Source organism: Dunckerocampus dactyliophorus, chromosome 4 (genome assembly GCF_027744805.1).
Source record: "Dunckerocampus dactyliophorus isolate RoL2022-P2 chromosome 4, RoL_Ddac_1.1, whole genome shotgun sequence".
Taxonomy (NCBI): domain Eukaryota; kingdom Metazoa; phylum Chordata; class Actinopteri; order Syngnathiformes; family Syngnathidae; genus Dunckerocampus; species Dunckerocampus dactyliophorus.
Window position 1 is genome coordinate 20,249,728 of NC_072822.1, and position 22,309 is coordinate 20,272,036.

General features: G+C 38.9%; 1 protein-coding gene across 1 annotated transcript; it reads right to left on the reverse strand.

Moving 5' to 3' along the window:
* Positions 1-989: 989 nt before the first annotated feature.
* Positions 990-12,090, reverse strand: angptl2b (angiopoietin-like 2b). Its single transcript, XM_054773429.1, has 5 exons — positions 11,714-12,090; positions 7,111-7,999; positions 3,860-4,053; positions 2,809-3,079; positions 990-2,031 (listed from the first exon to the last, which is right to left on the reverse strand). The coding sequence occupies exons 2-5, from the start codon at positions 7,973-7,975 to the stop codon at positions 1,832-1,834; spliced, it is 1,530 nt and encodes a 509-aa protein (XP_054629404.1). The 5' UTR covers positions 7,976-7,999; positions 11,714-12,090; the 3' UTR covers positions 990-1,831.
* Between the last annotated feature and the right edge of the window lie 10,219 nt (positions 12,091-22,309).

The window sequence follows — 22,309 nt, forward strand, 5'->3', positions numbered from 1 at the left end:
TTACATCTCTACTTATTATAAATAAAAACTTATTTCTGCAATTAATTATGAGTTAACTATGGCCAAAATGTGATTAATCGCGATGAAATATTTTAATCGGATGACAGCCCTAGTCCTGACACTTTGTTGTAAAAGTCTGATCATCTCCTGGTGATTCTGGGCATATAACCCTCCATCTCGGCAGTCAAATTCATTCATTCATTCAGCAGAGCATACAAATATATTGAATGGAATTGATTTTTTAATCAAATGCATTCACGCTAGCTAATGCCAGCAGAAAGAAAAAACAAAAACACTGGCTTCTCCTCTGTGGAAGGACCTCAGTGACAAGCACCTTACAAGCACATATGTTATTTGTTTTTGTATTTTTCATCATGCCTCACCTGCCTGTCTTGACTGCACGCCACTGGTGGAAAGTATGATTAGCTCCTGTTGGAAGCACAATATTTATTTGCTATGGGACTAGATATCATTGTTCACAATTTTCTTGGACACAGGCTTAATAGGCTTATTTATTCTTGAATTTTTGGAAATAGCACATGTAAAACATTAACTTATTAAATTTTCCCTAAAAAGTTGGTTACTGACCCAAGAATATGAAGTGGTAATAAAGAGTGCACAGAAAAAAAGTATGTGGTCAGGCAATAATCCTTGAGTGGGAGCACTCATAGTCAGCATACTCAAAAATATTCCCGTGAGAAGGAGACTGAAGAGAGCGATCATTCATCAGCTCACCTCCCTCATAAATCTTGCCTTTATCCTAGGCTGCAGTATGTCCCCAAAATCAAGGCATCTTGAAAAGGCATTTTAATCAATCATAGGGGGAATTTAAGTTGCTTTTCTGTCAATATCCTTGGCATTTTTTAACATGAAATAAGGAGGGAAAATATTCACTGTACATCTTTTATTGCAATTTTAACATAACATAAATGGATTTACGACATTTATATTACAAATATCTTATGTACAAACGCAATGTATTGGATCCATAGACATCAACAACCTCTAGATTTATACAGTAAATACAATGCTTGATTCATACAAGCAAATACATGAATAAAGGTTAAAGCGGTTGGAGAGAATACTGTAATAATCAAAGAAAACACGTCAAAGTCAGCTGTCGGGGGGACAGGATTATTGCAATATTTTGTACACCATACTATGATTTTGGCCTATATAGCAACCTAGACCCATAAAAACAAAACAAAACAAAAAAACCTTACTGTTCTGATGAATTATAAACATATTTAGATGAAAAATGTCATGGGATACATTTCCTGTGTCACTGGTACTGCATAATGGTACAACTCAATATACTGTATGTAGAAAATAGATTGTATGGTTCCAATGACAAATCTATCTAATTTCCCTTTGTAATAGGGTTTAATGAGTGGATAAAATGTTACTTTTTGTCACACAAAGGTCAACTGGATATCCAGCCAGTATGATGTAAAGGTGTCACATATGTGTATTCAAGACGCTTAAGTTTGATTACAGTTTGTTTCCTATCGGTTCATTTTGTCAAAAGAGATGTTTATGTTATGTTGCACACAAGTGACTTGAAGGACGTAGAAAGAGCTTTCATTTGTTTCACCTTGGAGTCTGTCTGGGATCGTGGTATAAATGCAACGTGTCCTCATTTGCTCACATGACAAACAGAGAGAGAGAACATTTCAAGTGAACTGCACTTTACAGTAATGCACCTGAGCAATATACTGATACCGTTACTAAGAACCATGAAAAGGGCATTATTTTATGTTGGTAAACACACTGAGGAACCTTTAGGTGTGTCTCTTCTTGCATGGAACATTCAACATGTGACTTTTGATGGCTAGTGGAAAGTGTTTGGGTTTGGACGGATCATCATGATCACTTTCTTTAGGGAATAGGCTCCGCCTCTGAACTCGGCCCAGTAGACTCCATCTTGGTAGCGGCTTCGGTAGTGTCCTCCTCTGTACCAGACCCCATTTAAATTAGAATGGGCGCAAGAGTTGTACCACCAGCCTCCCTTCTGGTAGTGGGCACAATTACCTGGAGAGATGATGGGAAGATTAAAAGAGGTGTTGCATTGCATATACAAAATAACTATAGTAGATCCCCGCTTTTCATGGGGTTACATTCCAGGGCCAGCAGTGAATGGCGAAAAAACGTGAGTAATTGATATGTCCATACAGTGTCTATATTTGACACATGGCTCGCTCCCGCTCCCACCTTCAGAACGTCCTGTGAGCTTGACGCTGACATTCTCCTCCGATTTCAGATCAACATTTGCAATAAAAATGACTCCAAAACCTCACTCCCTTCAAATATGCCTCACACACTTATTAAACATTTTAAATTTATTAAACATTTTAAATTGTAAAATGAATAGGTACCACTAATGAATGATAATGTATCGCAATATGGTGTTTCATGTATGTATGATCGATGAACGGAACGGAATTGGAATCACGGTGTTCAAGTTTTATGTAAGTTTCACTTTTGCGTCTCACAACAACTATGGTTGCCGAACAAAGTGCCAAATCTTAGAGCTTGATAAAAAACATTATTGGTGAAGCATAAAGACATAAATGTAAAAAAAATGTTGGGCTTTTTTAACAGTGGCACACATATGCTGTATATTATCACTTATTTATAAATGATTACCGACCAAGGGGGAATGAGACGAGTTTTCTGTGGGGGAAAAATAAAAGAAAAAAATATTTTTTGGATCAAAATCTGCAAATTTGCAGGGCCATGAATGCTGACTTGTGAATATGCGGGAATCCACTGCATATGAAACTGAACACTTCATTTCATGAATTATACCTGTATAAGCATCGTGGTCTCTATCCAGTGTTGTGAACTGTTTCCCGTTGTGCCAAGTGAGGGAGTCGCCAGCGTTGCCATGGTAACGACCCACCCTTAGCTTATAGAAGTCAGCCTCGGGTTCCACTCGGAAGCTGGCGTACTCGGCAAAGACTTTCCGGCCGGACCAGTCCTCCAGTGTTACCAGCAGTTTGTAGTTTCCCTGGTTAGTCAGCCAATAAATATTTTCCAGCCCGAGCCAGTACTCTCCATCGATATTTCCAAACCCTTGCTGTGAAGTGCGAAAGAAAGACACCAACAGTGTGATTATAAAATCCATTTCTTAGTACTGTTTGAAAGCTTTGCACATCTTATCAATCGAAGGGTGGTCGGCTGTTCTGATGAAGCTAGCTATGACTTTTGCCCTTCCGTTTATTTATTCAATGGACCGTTTTTGTAAATGGATCCTATGAGTCACGTCTGACCGGCATTGACTGTTCAGTGAGTGTTTCCACTGCTATTTTGTTATTGAATACAAAGCAATGCACATAATTCTGTGTGCTGAACGCTGTCTTGGGAGGCTTTGTTCTTGCATCAGTCAGTTGTACTATTTGTACAATTCCCTGCCCTACACATGTTTTGAATCACACAAACGCTCCTTCTGATTAGCACATGAATGCATTTTATGACCTCAGGAGGTTAAAAATTGTGTCTAGGAAATATCTGTTTCTGCCCTTTGCTACAATTTAATGAGAACCGTACAGTAAACAAATGTTTTGTTTTGCTTTTAATCAGGAAATTTTAAAAGGCTAGACATGCTTCCACAACCACCAGTAAAACATCATTTTAATTTGCTGCGAGAGCTAAACTCACTAAAACATATGTAGATGGGATTAATGAGTCATGTGTGCTTTACCATGACTGAAGCAAGTGCCACCTGAGACACTTTGTAAAGTAAATAATTCCCCAGTCATTATTTGCTCACGTCTGGTTAGCGTCACAGTGCCCCACACAAGCCACCAGCTGCTCTTGGAACTATGACGTGCTTAATTTTGCTGTGAAGTGGTGGTACCTTGTATGTCTCCCAGTTCCTGAAAAAGTTGACAGAGCCATCCACTCTCCTCTGGATTACAGTCCAGCCACCTGGGTCATGTCTCTGGTCACACCACACCTGCATTAGACGATTGGCGTTCTCTGGTTTTAACAAGTACATGTCGCTGTTGGTGTGACCTTCTTCAAGAGCCTGCAGGCAGTCCTTGAATGGACCTGGAGAGTGAAATGGAATTATATAAAGCCGGTTATATTCTGTCCATAAAGCCCAGTAAATTCATTCAGCAAATCAGCATTTCAACAAAGCCACAAATAGATTTCACATTCAAACTAAGGGAATCCCATCCATCAACAACATGCTTCTCATTTTAACAGTAAAATTGTCTTTGGCTTTTCCTCTCATAGGGGAAATGGCTGTTGGCTGTGCAGCCAAAGGAAACACTGGCATGAGGGCAAAGGGATCCCTGACAGCGGACTGATGAAACAAGGAAACTTTTCAATCCTCTTTTATTTCCTTACAGTGCATTATTGGGCTTATTACTCCCACTAGGGATGTTATGTTGTGATCTTTGGGGGTTTGTTTGTTGGTTTGTTTGTGTGCATCTGTTGTTTGGATTGTCCTGGATTTTTATACATTTAGGTAAGAATGAACTATATAAAACATATATATATATATATAATCGAAAAGCGATCCAACCATTAGAACCATACCGACAAAAGCTTAAAAATATACATTCATACTGAACAGCAGGATTTAAAATGTCTGAAATCATTTTGAGATGTTCAGTAGATTTTCCACAGAGTTTAGATCCAGGACCACCAGCAAATTATGAAACTGCGAGTAATTCATACAGCCATGAAAATATATATTTTTGACGCAGGGCTTGCTCCCCCACCCCAAACCCTCCTATTTAGATGTTGACGTTCTCCTCCAATTTTGATTCAAAATGTAAGTACTCGCCACTGATGAATGATAATGTAAGATGACTGATGAACAGATGGAATCGGAGTCACAGGACGCTTTGAATTTCGCCGCTTCACTCTCACGTTTTTTGAAAAATCTATTTAAATTTTCCATATTTTTGGCCTAAACTAATCACTTTCAACTATAAAAACAGACAAAATTAACTAAAATACATTCAGAAAAAACACTGAAAGAATAGCTAAAAGTGTGGTCACTTGATGTCAGTAATGTTACATCAGCCACCGCAAGACGTCCCGGAAGTAAAAAAAAAAAAAAAAAAAAAAAAAAAGCAAAAAAAAAAAAAAAACAAGGAACTGTCCCAAGGCTAACATGCAAATCTATATTACTGTATGTCTTATTTTCTATTACTATGTCTACTATAATAGGTAATATGAGTGTAAAGGTGACTATACGGGTGGTGTTATTTCATGTCTAGAGGTCTAATAATGTTAGCACTTCGCAGAAATACACTTACGGTAAAAGCGTGTTCAAGGACCGATGAACAAAGTGTGAAAAAAAAACGCTTGACAAAAAAGTAAAGCATGAAGACATAAACATGTAAAAATGCTATTTTTCGCTAAAGCTATCTTAAAGCGATCGTATTTTAAGAATTTATCTTAAAATACCCAGACGCCCAAGGCTGTTGAGTCTGAGCATGTGAAGGGCTTGTTCTGGAGACAGGGGTCCCCTTCTCAAGCAGATAATCATTGCAAGTCTGTGTGACATGAATGTGTCTTATAGCAGAAGTACAGTACATATGTAACAACTAATATTAGTACAATCAAAAGAGTAATGGACACAAAACATTTTAGAAGTGCAACAACAAATCATATTTCTTGACAAACATATACATGATACATGTATGCGGTACATTTTACATGTATTATCACGTATGTATAAATTATTACGGACTTACGATGAATGAGATATATTTTCTGCAGAAAAACTGACTATTTTTGGAGAAAATAATTAATAAAAATGTATTTTTAATTTTGGGGATTTTTTTTTTTCAGGGGTAAATGTATAAACCGAAAATCTGCTAATTTGCACGGGCAAGAATCGCGAATGTGCAGAGAGTCATTGTATATAGTATATAAAGTTTATATAAAGTTTAGAGTATCGGAAGAATGCTTTAAATCTTTACAACTCCTTCCTTTTGCCAATATTATGACCATACACTAAATTTTTCAACATGTTTAACACGGAAAAACACGATAATGCAGCAACAGGCCCCCCTAATTCAATTGAGTGTGAAAGTGTTAAAGCTTCCAACACTCTTGGTGGAGTGTGCCAGCTGGCACCATAAACAAAGTGTTGAATTTCAAGATAGAAAGTTGGAAACAGCACGTATCAGGGGTCATAAGGAGGTCTACATGAGGGTGGGGCCTATTAACACTTGAGAATTTACAGTTTGTAGCATGTAAAAGGAAATAAATCATATTATACTATCTGTATTAATCTGGGCTAAGTTGAAACCCTAAATGTAAGACTAAATGCTGTTTCTTTCTCTGGACACTGGTCCAAACAATTTGGGGATGTATCACAGTCCATTCTGCCAGTCGTTTATTTTCAACAATGTATTTGTAAAGCTGTGGCAAGCCCAAAAACTATCATACCAAATGCTGCTCTTTTGTACTTGATAAGTCAAGTTCTTTGTTGGAACATATGACTTGATTCTTGCCTGGTGCAAGTGGAAAAAATGACATCATTGCCTGCCGGTATCTCATGCCTTCCCTTTTTTCAGCGCTCTGTTAGGGCTTTCTGTCTTGCTCACAGCTTTTTGTGACACTATCAGTGCTGTCAACAAACTCTTTCAACAGGCACACTTTCCATAGGTGGTTCTTTAAAATGCTTCGATTTTAAAGTCAATGTTTGTTAAAGGAGTTAAGGTTTGAAAAAGCCTTGTTACAGTACACTTTAATACTATGATGATTCCTTTTTAAATCATCTTGTAAGATGTCAGTAAAGGTTTTTTTCAAATGTTTGGACTAAGTACTTGAATTTGGCCTTGGTGAAGGTTTTTCGTGAGCCCTTATTTGGGCTCATGTATTTCACAGATATGCATCTCAGAGGGGTAAATGTAGGAGGGGCTGATTAGTCAATATGCATTCTTGTCTTGACTTGCGTTCTTGTGGACTCATGAAACACCATATTGCAACTGTTCACAATTCATGAACAGTCAGGATGCCTCGGTTGGTGACTGTCTTTACTTGGCGTGAGTAAGTAAGTTTTTAAAATGTAATGTAGGTAACACAAACCATTATTTTTGTAAGAATGTATACAAATGTTGTCTTTTTTGTCAGACTCACCAGAGGGTTTGTCAGTGGAAGATGGACTGTGTGTGATCGTCGGCATAGTTGGAGGTGGAAGAGACTTCTGATCATTCTGTATCTCATTGCTGATTGGTTTGTTGATGCGAGGTAGGACTGGTGGCTGGTAAGGCTTGTTGAGGGGTGGTGATGGTCGAGGTGGCTGAGCTCGTGGCTGTGGCACAGGGACATGTCGGGGAGGAGGTCGACCCTGGCACTGCTCCTCCAGCAGGGCAATAAGAGTAGACTGGTTAGTAGCCAAAGAAGCCAGGTGCTGGTACTTATGTTCCAAGTCTCTGTACCGACTGGTGAGTTGTTGCATCTCTGAAGTTTGGTTAAGGATTTTGTTCTCCATCTGAGCCAATTCAAGGGCATTGTCCCTTTTCCGGATGATCTCATGAAGCAATTGCATATATAGCTGTGTAACTCTAGAATTCATGTTTCGGCTTTCTTTCCTCAGAAGCTTGACCTCATTAACAATGCCTCCATCTACTTCTACCAATTGTTGTAGAGTCTCAATCTGCCTCTTTTGTTTCTGTAGCTCCACATTCAGCAACTCTAACTCCTCCTTGTTGACCCGATTCTCCAGCATGGCCTCTGGTTCCTTGGAGTTGACACAGATAGCCCCTGTCACTTTTTGTTGTGGCACAATGAAAGTGTAAGAGCACTTGTCCTGCTGTTGGTCCGCAGGAGCACGTTTGCTTCTTCCAGCATATAAAAATTCTCTTTCAAAGCCATCATCACTACTCTCAAATTCTTGAGCCACTGTACTGCTGTGGTGGCTCTCTGAAACACTCCCCTGAATCTGACAGACAGATCCATATGCAAGAAGGAGCCCTAGCAGGACCATTGAAGGGGTATCCATGAGATTTGGTCCAGCTCACCAAGCCTGGGGGAATGAGGAAGAAAAGTGAGTCAATTGAGAGTCATGATCACTAACAAAAGATCCATTACACTGACTCTCTTGATTTAGTTTTTCCGTTCTTTAAATTCTGTAAATGATATGGTCATGCCCTGTATAGACAGGAATTCGGAGTAATGTACTCACTCAGAGAATAGACTTTAAAACAGCTTGACTTGTGTACAAGTCTCTTCACAGTCTAGCGCCAAAGTACATCTCTGATATGTTAGAGCCACATGAACCACCTCGGGCTCTCGGAAGCTCAGGGAGTGGTCTCCTGTGGGTTCCCAGAGTCAGGACTAAACACGGTGAGGCTGCATTTCAGTTTAATGCTGCCAAAATCTGGAACAGTCTTCCAGACGATGTGTGACAATCCTCAACTTTGGCAATGTTTAAATTCAGGCTGAAAACACTTTTATTCTACTGTTGTATTGTATTGTATTGTATGTACTTTATTCATCCCACAGCGGGGAAATTTACCTGTTACAGCAGCAAGCAAGCAAGACAAGTAAAGAGAACAGTAAAGTAAAGTAAAGTAAAGCATCGTGACACATGGTTCAGGTGCTTCATGTGACAACTGAAAGTATTTTATTTGCACTCTTCATTTTTAATTCTTTAAAAAATGTTTTGGTTTTATGGAATTTTATGTATTGATTTTAAAAAAATTTTATGTTTTATGGAGTGATTTTACTCTTCTTTTCTGTAAAGCACTTTGAATTACCTTACGTACAAATTGTGCTCTATAAAAAAAATTGCCTTGCAATTCATAACTCTGCTAGTATAATTTATTATATAGTGTCCAACAACAAGTTGAAAGGTTCTGAAGCACAAGCTCTTACTGTACTTCCAGGTACTGTTATGCTTTTCCCCATTTACATATTTGGATGTACAGTAAACTCTCGGTTATCGCGGTCAGTTGGTTTTCAGACCCGACTTGTCATCAGTGAATTTCCGCAAAGTAGGATTCCTTATTTCTAAATTGAATATTTTCATAGTCAGAGCAAAGAAAGCCTGTTTACAACCTTCTAACATTAAAATGTTTAACGCTGTTAGAGCTCTCTAGATATTAAATATCACCCCATCATCACCTTTACACTCATAATGCCCAATAAAGGAGACAAAATAAGGGTAAATAAACCATTTAAGACATAAATATGACTCACGCTTGTGTTTGTTACGATAAATGTGTTACCTAGTGGACTTGAAAGCGAGGTGGATAGGAAGTGACATTGGGCGTTCACAGTTGAGTTTCAGCTTTGCGCAAAAGTAGCCCGTGTTTTTATTAGTGATTTTTATTTGGCATTACTGTGCCTGTTGTAATTAAAAGTCTTGATTCTTCAGTCTTGATTCTTGTGTGTCTCATCGAACATTAGAGTAACACCACTGACACCTAGTGACCAGTGTAGAATACTACATTTCATCAACATCTTTGAATGAGTCTTTTGAATGCATATTTTCGATCATTTAGCAATTTTTATGCTTGAAAATTCTTAATTTAGGCAAAAAAAGTAACATTTGATCAAATATACATTTTGTTTTACTTATAATTAGGCCGTATCCAACCACAAAATAGCATAATTTATTAATTGTATATTTTTGAAAAACTGTGATAGAGTGAAGGCTCAAAATTTGAAGTGCATAGTGGAGAGAGACGACTGCATCCATATTTTCTTGTAGGAGCTATGTAGCATCTGCAGTATAGTATGTTGTTTGAGGTGTGTCATATACAACTAAGGAGGACATCAAGGATAATAACCAACAAGTCAGAGATACTGAGATACTGCAGGAAAACAAACATTTCCAGAAAGAAACCCCGCCACTGCTTGGTTTGGTGCAAAGGCACACCGGTACAGCATTTCTGTTTTGCATCAATTTTCTACTTAAGCCCTTCGAGGTTGCCATTTTTTAATGCTTGAGGTTGCCTTTCTCCTGCCTGTTGACTATTCTCCATAAACTATGACACTGCATATGTCACAGTGATGGACAGCTTGATAACCATAGACAAAGGTTAATAAATAAGGAAAGTTCAAATATAAAATAATATTTCTTGGGATACAATATTTTTTTACTCTTTAATTTGGCCCTCACCGTATCTGCTGAGAAATCTGCTGGCCCTCGGACAAATGCAGTAGATGACCTCTGCTACAGAGCCTGTCTTCTGTAATGTGCTGATGACTATACTTGACTAGCGGCTCCTGTGGTGGCTTCTCTCCTTGCAACATGAACTCTGCTGTGCAGGAGTCTCATGTTGGAAATTGTGAGGCTAGAATCTCCTGCTCTAAGCTTCACTAAACTTCAAAGTTGAGACAAAAATATTTGCATGACAAAATGTACGTTTGTGTACATGTATGTGGCATGCGCTTGTGTTATTAACACACGTTTTAAAAATAACAATACTTACTGGGTTAAATCTCCCCAGGGACAAAAAGGTGTCCCATCTGCCTCAACTGAGACACCCTATTATTAACCCATGCACAGTCCGCCAGAGGGAACAGAAAACCTCATCCTCTGCTGTTAACAACCCCCCCATCTCATTATTGACGTAACATCAGTTCAGTTTAATAAGGTGCTGTTGAGTGGACAATAGTGGCAATGATTACTGGGTGTTGAGAAGTGCAATATCCTTCCGCACAGCTAAGGCTCTAAAGACGAATGACAGAAGTGCAGTGAAAGCCTCTCCTACTCATTTTGAGTAATTTCACGCAATGTTAAATCAAGCATGACAGGCCAGTTAGGTCAGTGTGTCTGTGACCGGTGAAGCCCTCCAGGCTGTTTGGTAATGCTTAGTGTATATTAATTAGAAGGTGAACAACCTTTCCCTCACTGGCTGATGTCTCTTACCCTCGTCCTTCTCATTTCAGCTTGAGCATGGCATTCCTCACATTCTTAGTCACCTCATTAGAGTGAGTTGCCATGCACACATGGAGAGAGACCTAGACCTTGTCGATGCAGGGCCACGACTGTATATCGTTTTTCTGTGCCACACCTCCGAAATGTACTACACCAACTCACCAATTTCGTTCCTTGTGTCTTACTATGTATATATGTGACCACAACCATAAAAGTACTTATATTTCAGTAGCTGATACCAGGATGACTGTGCAGCATTTCACACTGGCATCAAGTCTAATGAGTAAGGGATGTCTCCTGCATGTACACAGGACAATTTGGAAGTTGGAGTCTTCTGGATTGTTTTGTTAAGTTCCAAAATTCTACCTTAAAGCGCCATTATCCAAACACTACCCTGGCAACAGAAACAAAGACAGGATTCAAGTGCCTGTCTTCATATCCTCTTGAGCTCCAGGGGAACATCCTGAAGTTGCACACTGACATTTAAATTCAATTGCAGATACAATCAATGTTATTAATGAAAACTTTCACAGTTCTTGCAGTATATGGGGAACCTTGTATGATGTACCATTTGTCCATATGGCACCATTTGTCTATTCACATCATCAGACTACTTTGCCTTGAGTGCCTGCTCTCCAGCATCCCCCTGCGCTGAATCAACGCCCTCACCTCAACCAAATCGATCAGTCAGTTAACAGGTTAGACATCATCGTTCAATCAATAAGCCACTTCACATCAGACTATGCTCAACTAATATGCAATTGTCAATAAAACTTATTTTATATCAATGCAGTATTTATGTGAAGTTAATTTTTTTTAAACAAAGTATATGAAACCAAAGTTTTTACTTACAACTAAATTGACTTGTATTGATGAGACTCCCTCAGTTGCCTTGCTGTCCTGGCTGAGCCAACTGTAATTCCTCCTGATAGAAAGTCATTCCAAGTCAGACAGCTTCGTCCTCCTGTGGTCTGCCCCAGTCTGGTTACTCACTCTCTGTCACCTCAGTCCATTCCAGCAGTGGACGGGTAAAAGTATTCTAAAGGCTATTATTAAAAAAGCTGTCATGTGCCCGACAGAAGCTTGACTTACAGATAACCCCACCCGAAAAACACCTTAAAAGGTTTTACCAATTTTAAGAAACACTACAGCACAGTAACTTCAGCTAGTTGGTGGAGTCTCTTGAAAGTGACAGAGTGCTGCCGTTGGCCTGTTAGAAGACTGTCACTTCTTGGTGAGCTGAATCCATCACTTCTGCCTCAGAGCTCTAAGAGGCTGTCTCTCTCAGCCGCACCTCTCTCACTCACTCCTTGGTACTCTTAAATGATGACTTTTTAGCAGAGTTTCAGTAAGCAGACAAATCTCCCCCCCTCTTGAATTGAACACACTCGTGTTGCATGTACTCCACCCCTCCTCCCAGTGACACAAAAGAGACTGCTCTCGCACATGCTCACTGACACACATGCACACTACTCGAATTTCCACCCCCATGCCCTGCCCACTGGACACTGGTTCATCAACACAATTGATATGGTCTGGGACTGCATGGTTCCTCTGGTGCTAGACAAAGTTGTGTGTTCCACTGATCAGAGCCTAATTAGGTGACAATGAACACCTGCCTCAAGAGACGGAAAGAGGTTGTCAGGATAGGAAGTAGATCCAGGTGTTCAACTCAGACCAGGTCTGGGTGATTGGCTGGCCACCCTGTTTAATTGTCTGAAATACAAGAAACGTGTTGGACCTCGGCAAAGCAAACAACACTTGAATGACATCATGCCGCAGAATATGATGCCATTACGTCAGAGGCAGAGCTGTACTACTGTAACTTGTGTGCTGGTGGAGAAAGGATGACACATTGCAATGTCAGTGTGGTCAATCATGCTAAAGCTAGATGAATTTTGCAAGCTGTGACTTGGCTTTCAGTCCTGTTGCCTTGGATGTTGTCTGTTGTCTTGTGTTGTTGATCTGTTTTCAATCAAAGTTATGGAGATTTTACCCAGCCAATCATGTTGTCATTGGGCTTCCTTTTTCCACCGGGATCCTTTTTTATTTGATGGTTTTCACGTCAGAAAAACCACATATTTACGTAAGAAGAAAAGAAGAAGAATTTCATGCTTTCGTATTTGATACTTTATCAATTAATACATTTTAAGACATTTCTCAGGAATTGGGGTTACAGTATGTCTGTCAGTAAATAGTATTCATCTGACATACTGTATCATAGACATACTGTAGGAGGCCATATGATCACCATTTTAATGACATCATAGATTCGCTCCGTCTTGTCTAATTTACATGGTTGCACATGGGACAAAAAGACATGACAAGCAAAACAAAGATGCCTAAAAATATGAACGAACGTGCCTCTATCTTCTCTCCATGTGCTTTTTTTAATGTCACATTCAAGATGGATCCACCAGTGTGTGTGTATGTGTTTGGGTGGGTGGGGGGTAGGGTTCCACAGCAGCAGCGGCCGCTCGCCAAGAAGAGGGACAGGTGCTCCCATGTCAGAGTCCCCAAAAGTGTCCAATAAGAATGTTGCTAGATAAACGTAGCGGCAAATTTGCCAAGCTGGAAACACCGACCCCTCCCGCTATATCCTCCCACTCTCCGGCAGACCGGATGCATATGAGATAAATGTCCAATTGGAAGGCCCAAGATCAAACACATTAGATTTGTTTTTTTAACATTTACTTAGTGTGTTCTGTCGTTTTCTATCTTTCCATTATGGCATATTACTGTTATACAAGTAACTTAGTGTAAAAAGCAAGATGTGGATGAGTTAATAGTTCAAACATCACATCTGAAATCAAATTCTTACTTAAAATCCCTGTATTCTATGGAACAATTTAAGGAGACTTTGGATGTGACAGCACATTGTCTGATGGAGCTGTAGCAGGACTACCAGTAGCACGCTGCGGGGCTCCAAGCGAGGGAGCAGTTGGCAAACCCAGTGTCTTCCACCGCTGAGAGAGGCTGGTCATCTAGTCCGATTAATTCAATTATTTTATGGGTTATTTCCTTTAGACTTTTGACTGTCAAGCACATACGGGCGAGTGTCCAGCTTTTTGGCTACATTAGTTGCCGTTTGAGCATCGTGAGCCTCGAAAACTCACCATACTTTTTTGCAGGGTGCAAAATTTACATCACTCTCACAAACGGCACGTAAGTTCCACCGGACAGACATGTTTGTTTTGGGTTTGGCACGCCTCTGTAGTGTGAAGGAAAGTGGGGCGGGGGACGATCGTCACAGGCTGTAGGCTGCTATATTCTGAGCTGAAGGTGATCAGCTTTTGTGATCGGCCTAATTTTGAACCAAAGAAATGGAAGACACGTAACATTTCTGATTTTATTAGATAAGTAAGAACACATGTTTTTGTTTAAATTAAGGTGATTTTATGGTTTCCTTTTTCATATCATATAACCAATAGCAGGGGTGCAACCAGAAATTCTGGGCCCCATGAAAAAAAACACTTTGGGCCTGCCCCCTTTTTGTTTTTTAATAATTACCTATTTTTTGGGCCCCCTGGCAATCAGGGGACCTTGGAATTGTCCTAACTCTTCCCCCTTATATGGCGTCCCTGGCCAATAGCACTCATCATAAATAAATGTAAGAATGTACACTTAATCTATATGATTGGAATTGGCCAATTTTACTCATGGATGATCGTATCGGAATCGGCAGCATACGGTCCTGATCGGAGCATCCCTAGTTTCTTCCTTTAATGAATGGAACTATTATGTTTACCAAATGACACAATGATGAATGCACAACTGGCTCGAAGAGACTAAATTCCTGGCAGAAAATCCAGAGTACATAACATCTGTCGAGTAAATCCTTCAGAGAAGTCTGATCAAAGCAACTATCAACTCCCATATGATGTACCATGTATTACACTTAGACTTCCATTATTCCATTCGTGCTTTTCTGCGCTTTCCATGTTGATGACAACTGCAGTTGGTTTTGCAGTTAAATATGAATATTCATCTTACTTGGTGACTGGAAACTCAACTTCCTTTTCAGTGCAGATTGTATAACCAACTGATTCATTGGGTTTTATCCAAAGCCACAGTGTTGATGCTATGATTAATTTTCTTTCCATCCTGGAATTTGACCATTTGGAAGAATGTAAGCGTATTGGAAAACATTACACTCATGTTCAAGTGAAAAAGTTATTACAGTTAAATGTTTAGAAAGTAGATATGTACACTCATCTTGTTTTGCAACCAATAAATGCTGAATGTTGCCAATAGCATTGAGTTCATCAACAGATGCAAAGAACAAAAAGTTTGTTTAGGACGAGTGAGCTATTTTTGTCAATACAGTGGGTCTAACATAGCTAACCTTTGGAAAGAATAGCGGTGAGCTCAAGGACAGAAAACTGACTAGTGTCATCACTTGGCAGTGTGGACTTGTACAGTTAGTAGATACTAGATAAAAAGCACATTATGTGGTAATTGCTATTATGTGCTTTTGTGTATCAAATAGTATTATATTTTGTTTTGCGTTTTGTTGGGTGACCATATTTTAATTACCGACAAACACTGAAATGAAACTCGAAGTTTACTCAAAGATGCCTTATAATTTCAATACATTGAAAGTATGCCTCCTCTTTATGGATATAAAATGCTTATCCTGTATTTCAAAGTATTATCTATAACCAAAGACACAAATTCAGATAGGCCTCTCAGAAGTTCCTCAACATGTTTTATTATACCTAAAATGATATCTCTTTGATAAGTTTCAATGATGGAAAAATTACCTTAAAATCTCTGGAATTAAATCATGATAATCTCTTCTCTATTACAAAAAAAGGCCTGTAAAAAAATAAGAACTCTCTTTCCAAGTCTTACTTGACAAATGCCAAATATGCTTACAACTAAAAAAATATGTTGTAAACAAAAATATGTATACTGTCAAAAATAGCGCGTTAACGGTGGTAACTAATATATTTAATTAATTATGATACATTTTTAGTGTAATTAACGTACAAGCCACGGCTACAGACGGCGATACAGTGTCGTTCCCCACAGTCATACAGTGTTTAATGTTCTTTTAGAACTTTATTCTTACATGACACATCAACAACAGTGCAATTCCAACAACATATATGTATCTCCAATTTGACTCTTTGCTAGTTTAAAATGCTTGGGAAAATGATAAGGTAATATGATAATATGATGATGTAATACAAGGTAACAGTGTGACATGGTGATTAATCATGATTAATTCATTTGAAAACCATGATTAATCTGATTAAAAATGCTAATCATTTGACAGCCCTAGAAATAATTATTAGCAAATCGAGGAGCCTCTCAGCTAGTACGTCTTATGCAGCACAGTGCCCTAATCCCAGTCAATTTAATGGCCCAATGAAAAACGGGAATTTTTTATCAGTTTCTTAAGAAAAAAAAAACTGGATTGCCAGGACAGGGCGTGAAAACAGGACAAGTACTGAGGATATGGGACTAGTGCTGGGAAAACAGGATGTTTGGTCACCATAGCATTTTGGCTCTGTGACACAATTGTTCCATATTCACTTGCAAAATTTGTTGATTTAAAGCTGTCCGCTGTAATCAGTGTTGCTGACAATAGCACTCTCCATACAAAATAGCCCATATATTTACCACTACCATTTATTTCTGTTATATTCATTCATCCATCTATCCATTTTCTATACTGCTTATACTGCTGTCCTTATTAGGGTCACAGTGTGAGATGGAGCCTATCCCAGCTGAGGTGGGTCAATCACGGAGCACATACAGACAAACAACCATTCACACTCACAATGGACAATTGAGAGTCTCCTATTAACCTATCACGCACAACCAGAGAGATGTTCAATTCACTGTTCATTTATTTAAATAAGATTTTTTTTGGGGGGTGTACCTGTGGTATTTCATTCACTTTCAATTTGAGTTACTGTTTGACTTTCTAAATCACATAAGCTTTGCGGTTTGACCTACAAGTCTGTGTTTAGACTTGCACGAAGTTTGACTCCGTATTGTCCCTCAATTGTGCGTGTCATTAGATGGCACACCTGAACATCATGAAGACTTGTTCGCTCTCTGTTTTCGCATAAGTTACACATCTGGCACGCAATTCATAACCGAAAATGGTGCTCATTGGCAGAAAATGCCATGCTCTTGCACATCTTATTTACACCTAAGTCAAATCAAATACTCTTTACGTCTAGCGTACGTCATATTACGCCCAACACGCATTGTTCCCGCATCGGTATACATTGTCACCACCACTTCCCGCGTCCGTGACACAGTCGTGGGTATTATTTAGTCCTGCTTTGCCTCGTGTGACACCAAGCTATAACCCCAGCTTCATTAATTCCTCTACTTGCAAGGAACCTACAATATGTTGAACTCCAAAGAAGAAGCTCTCATTGCAGAAAAGAAACGGTGTGTCTATAGTATCTTGCAGCTGCAGAAAGAAAGCATAACCTAGAAAAGAAAAAAAACGCAAATCGTGTAGGAGAGGGAATTGCTGACTAGAAGACATTGCTTTGGGCATTATGATCAGTTATTAGAAAGCCTTCACAAGAAAGATCAAAGATGCTACAGCACATTGGTTGCAGTGTGTTCATGTTGCGTTCACGACTAGTTTAGGAAAATGATGCATGCCAGAAATTTGGACATTTCAAGATGTTCTTTGCGCACTGGCACGCAGCCCCGTACAGTTTACACCATTAGCACGCAAAATTGTACCACTGCGGGGACAAAAGTGTAGGCTTTACTTTTCATATACATACGCACGTACACAATAATCAGCTCAATGTGCTTGCCATGGCAATAAGATAAACCCAATATCAGTTCCTTGATGTGTGTGAGGCCACCCGTGCAATCTTTATTTAAGCAAGGCTATGTACAAAGCTATGTACAATCTTCCTGTCAGCCAGAAATGACGGCTACTTCTCTGCCGACCCATATCAACCTTGTCACCCATTGTCTACTTTTTCCAGCTGTTTGTTTTGCCTGTTTGATCGACACCCCTCTCACAAATGCAAATATCGTATGTCAGTTATGGCGGTAATGGCCGTTTTTTTTTTTTTTTTTTACCACCTACATCCCCTGAGATTCTGTATTAGAAACATGTCCGTTAACAAAATTATCATCAGAAATGGATATTTTGACCCGTGCTATAATATGGAAAAAGATTACTTGATATTCCATAGCCTTGTTGCATCAAGCAGGAGACAGGAACTGTAGGACCACTCTCATTGGTTGGAAACATTTGAGATTTATGATCTGAGTGGAAAGACTGGAACTGTCAGGCTCACCCCAACTGTTCCCTTAACCAAATGAGAGCAGTAAATATGGAATGTGTGAGAATTCAAAGGAGACAAATTTAGTTCTGACTTCATTAGTCATGTATCATGTATAAGCGGCCTGTGTGGCCATCTGCAAAAAGCATTAAGAGCATTTATCAGTATACATAATCAAGCTGTATTCATTCTGATAACATTTTCAGTGTACTATGTTTCACTGTTTTTTACTTTAAAGCCTAAAACACCAGCTCACAAACCTGCATGCAGTAATACACTTGACGTCATACTTTGTCCATGAAATATAATGATCAGGACCATTTGTCACGAGTGCTACAGGTTACCATGTGGTTTCTCATGAAATTTTATTTACAACAGCACCATCCTTACATCATTTGGAAAGAATCCATATTAACACACTTACTCAAGGGAATGATTTCAAACAGGTGCTCTTGCTTGGGTACACACTATTAATCAGGAGTAAAGGGCATTTTGGAATAGAATTCCCCCATTTAAATGAGCATTCTATGAGCCGTAATTTACTTCATTACCCTGTCAAGGTTTTAGCATGGTAAAGACATTTGACTAACATGAGTTGACCAATTTCACTGTCCGACGACATCAAAGACCAAAAATACCCGCAAGTGTGTATATGTCAAAAATCAATACTGTATATTATACAGCAAACTATGTACTATACCATCAGGGTCACTCACAATGTCACTCACATTTGGAAGAAATAATGTAAATTGGTGGTATACAGTAATCATATAGATGTTTCACATGTTCAAGTGACAGGCACTTTTTCTTTGCAACAGAGATCAATCTTTTCTTCAATGAGCTAGGGTTCCAGTAAAAAAATATATGTAGTCACAAAAAAAATATCGTCACACTACTGTAGCATTTCTTTCACTGAACTGTGGTGCACACAGGCACATTTCTGTAGCTGTGTATTTAGGTTCAGGTCTGCTGGCTTTAATGACTGATGTCCTGGGGAGAGGACATCCTGGGGAATGACTGGAACGGCACCCCCAAGGTAGACCATTGCTCATTTCCCTTTTGTTTATGGAATAATGGATGGCAGCAGGGACATAGAAGTAGTCAGAGTTCATGCAGGTATTCAACAGTGGTCCATGTTCAATATATACAGGCTCCATTTAATCACTTCCTCCCATGCAAATGAGAAGAAGAGTATAATATTGAAATAATCATCATCTATCAACATTTGCATTTGAAAATAAGAGAGATTTTCTGGAAAATAAGGTGCAGTTTCTCTTCAGAACAATTGTCCGACTACTACTACACAGTACTTCCTTTTTTGGCGGGGCTGAAATCAGGCTTCAATAGGATGGTATACATATACGGAAGATGACTTTTGGTCAAATAACCATAATCATGTGTGCCATGTGTTTAAACATGTACAGTATACACACTGGACTATTGGCTCTCCTAAAAGTTGCTTAATGACATTATCGTCTAATTTGCGTAACTGACCATGACCATACATACAGTGCTTACCGCTGCCTACTATATGGAGTTAGCAAGCTACACACACAGACAGTGTTTATTAGAGAGGTCAAACAGGTAGCGCCAAATCCATTTGTGGCGCTCCAAATGTATTTGTGGCATTATAACTATCATTAAACCTGAACTGTTCCATGAATTACCGCTTTATTAAAGAAACAAAACTCACTTAATGAGCAGGTTTCCAACTGAATGCCATTGACCTGAAACTCCCAGGGAGTACTCGCTCCAGTTTATGTGACCAAATTCAGTCAAGTGTGTCTTACCACTGTCTAACCAAACCATTTGTTTGAGCCTGCGGCGAAGGTTACAATTAGGCTGTTTATCTTGAATTTAAACGAATTCCTCCTATTCAGTTACTGTCTTGTTTGTATGGATTTTTGCACATATGCCCACACTTAGGCAGGCTGCACAATTATACTGATGATGTACTTTCACATGTCTGTGTGTTGTTTTAAAAGAAGCAGCCCTTTCCTGACCTGCTCCTGTGCAAGATATGGTTCACAGTTCAACCTATAAAAATGTAAACTTAAAGTGACCCACAAAGCTCATTTTAGGTGAAATCGTCATGCTTTGTCACGCCTCTCCAGCATCTGATACTGATTTAGAGCAGGGGTCTCCAACTGTTATCAAGATGAGGGCTACTTGAAATTACAGTAAATGTAAGCAAAAAAATGCAAGTAAAGGTGAGCTCCTTGTGTTTCATTTGAATGACATGTATCATATACTTGTACTTTATTTACAAAGCAGAGTGTTATTGTCTTTTCAGAGTGTTTATGCACATATTCATTGACCCTTGCGTCAGTTTCATAACGCTCACGAGCTACCCGTTGGAGATTGATTGATGATTTAGAACATCGATCGCAAGCATATGTCTATATCTACAACAAATGTTATCCGTTCACTTATATCGGCTAGGTACGTAGAAAATAAGTTGTTTGATGGCTTTGCTTTGTGTCATGAAGTCCACTATAGAAATGCACGTTTTCCACACTTCCATTTCGTAAACTATTATTTCATAATTAATTGTAAAATGTGCCTATTGCTGAAACCCTTTTAATATGTTGCCTTGACTTCGGCTGCATTGTCTTTTGCATAATTATTTTCATTTCTTGTATATCAGTAATGTTTGATAGCAAATGCTAACTGGATGTAATCGTAACCTGTGTGTCTAAGGAACGCTGCGTAGCTATTTTGACTGACATATTACCGGTACTCAGGTTATGTACGCAACTATTGATTACCTGTAAACTTTGAAACTGTGAATGTGAAATACTAATCATTAACTATAGTAGTTTCAAAGTTTGCCAGTTAGATTTTATATACAGTATTTGTATGTTTTATAGTTAGAGATTGATCATGTTGACTTGTAACATGCATGCTGAAAAAGTGCGTGCACCCCGATATACATGTACAACATACATTAATACACATATTTGTAAATATAGTAAATACTGTATATACATATATTTTTTATATTTATAGTAGGAGGTATATCTTTGGGACTTGGTCATTTAAAAGTAGCTCGCAGGCTGAATGAGTGTGAGCACACCTGATTTAGAGATTGTGTATCAACTCCTCTCAGTACAAGTCTGTGTGTTCTGGCCACCAAAGTGTGTTAAGCACATCAAAGTAAGTTTTGCTATCTTTCTTATGGTTGTTGATTGACGGCAAAAAGTACTGTGCCAGAAAGCTAGTGTAAAAGGCCTTTATTCATGTTTTTCTTTGGTAATTTAGCTCCGCAAATGCACCTGTAAGTCTTTGCATGCAATTGCTGAGGTAATTGCTTTTTAGTATAAAAAATATTTTTTGTCTGGTTTCCATTCCTGTCACCTTGCTGTTGGTTTTTTTATTGCCCTATTTAATATCATCTGTTCGCTAGGAATGGCTGGCGAGCTGAATGCACTTGGCAAATAGTACATAGTCACATGGTGTTTGTAAATTAAACAGTGTGATTGAATTACCTAGACACCAATAAACCAATGACTGGCAGGCAGTGAATTCCCATTTAGTGAAGGTTATGCAGGGTGCACCATGTATCAGACTATTTATACACAGCATTTGCACTGCACGTTTTCACGGTGGATCACAGTTTGAGCAGGTACTTCTATTAAGATGGTGAACCTCTGCAGACCAGTGAAGATCAGAATCAGTTAAGGCTAGTTTTGTAGCTTAATTAGTGAACAGCAGCTAGTACTTTTGATGTTGTAAGGTCAAACCTACAGTCATACCATGCCATCAGTGTTTTTGGCCATGACTGTATGTGAGTTTAAACCACACACACACTGCTTGAGAAGCTGTGTTCAATAATCTGATGACTAGTCCTCGTGGAACTCACATGCAATAGCACCTGTCATATTGGATAAACTGCACTTGGTCACAGTCTGGTAGCCTGGCAGATGTTAGCACGCAAAGCACAACAGTCATATACAAAACAAGGAAAACCTGCTCAACACCAGGAGGAAAGCATTTTACATAACTGTAGTCAATAAACTAATAATTTAAAACATTTAAATAACAACATAACATTTCAATCTCCTCCAGTATTAATCCATCTGTAGAACACACCCTCCCATATTTCGCCCTTCTTTTACTTCGCCCGTTTAAATAGTTTCCCGTAAAGTTGCGGTATTTAAACTTTTATATA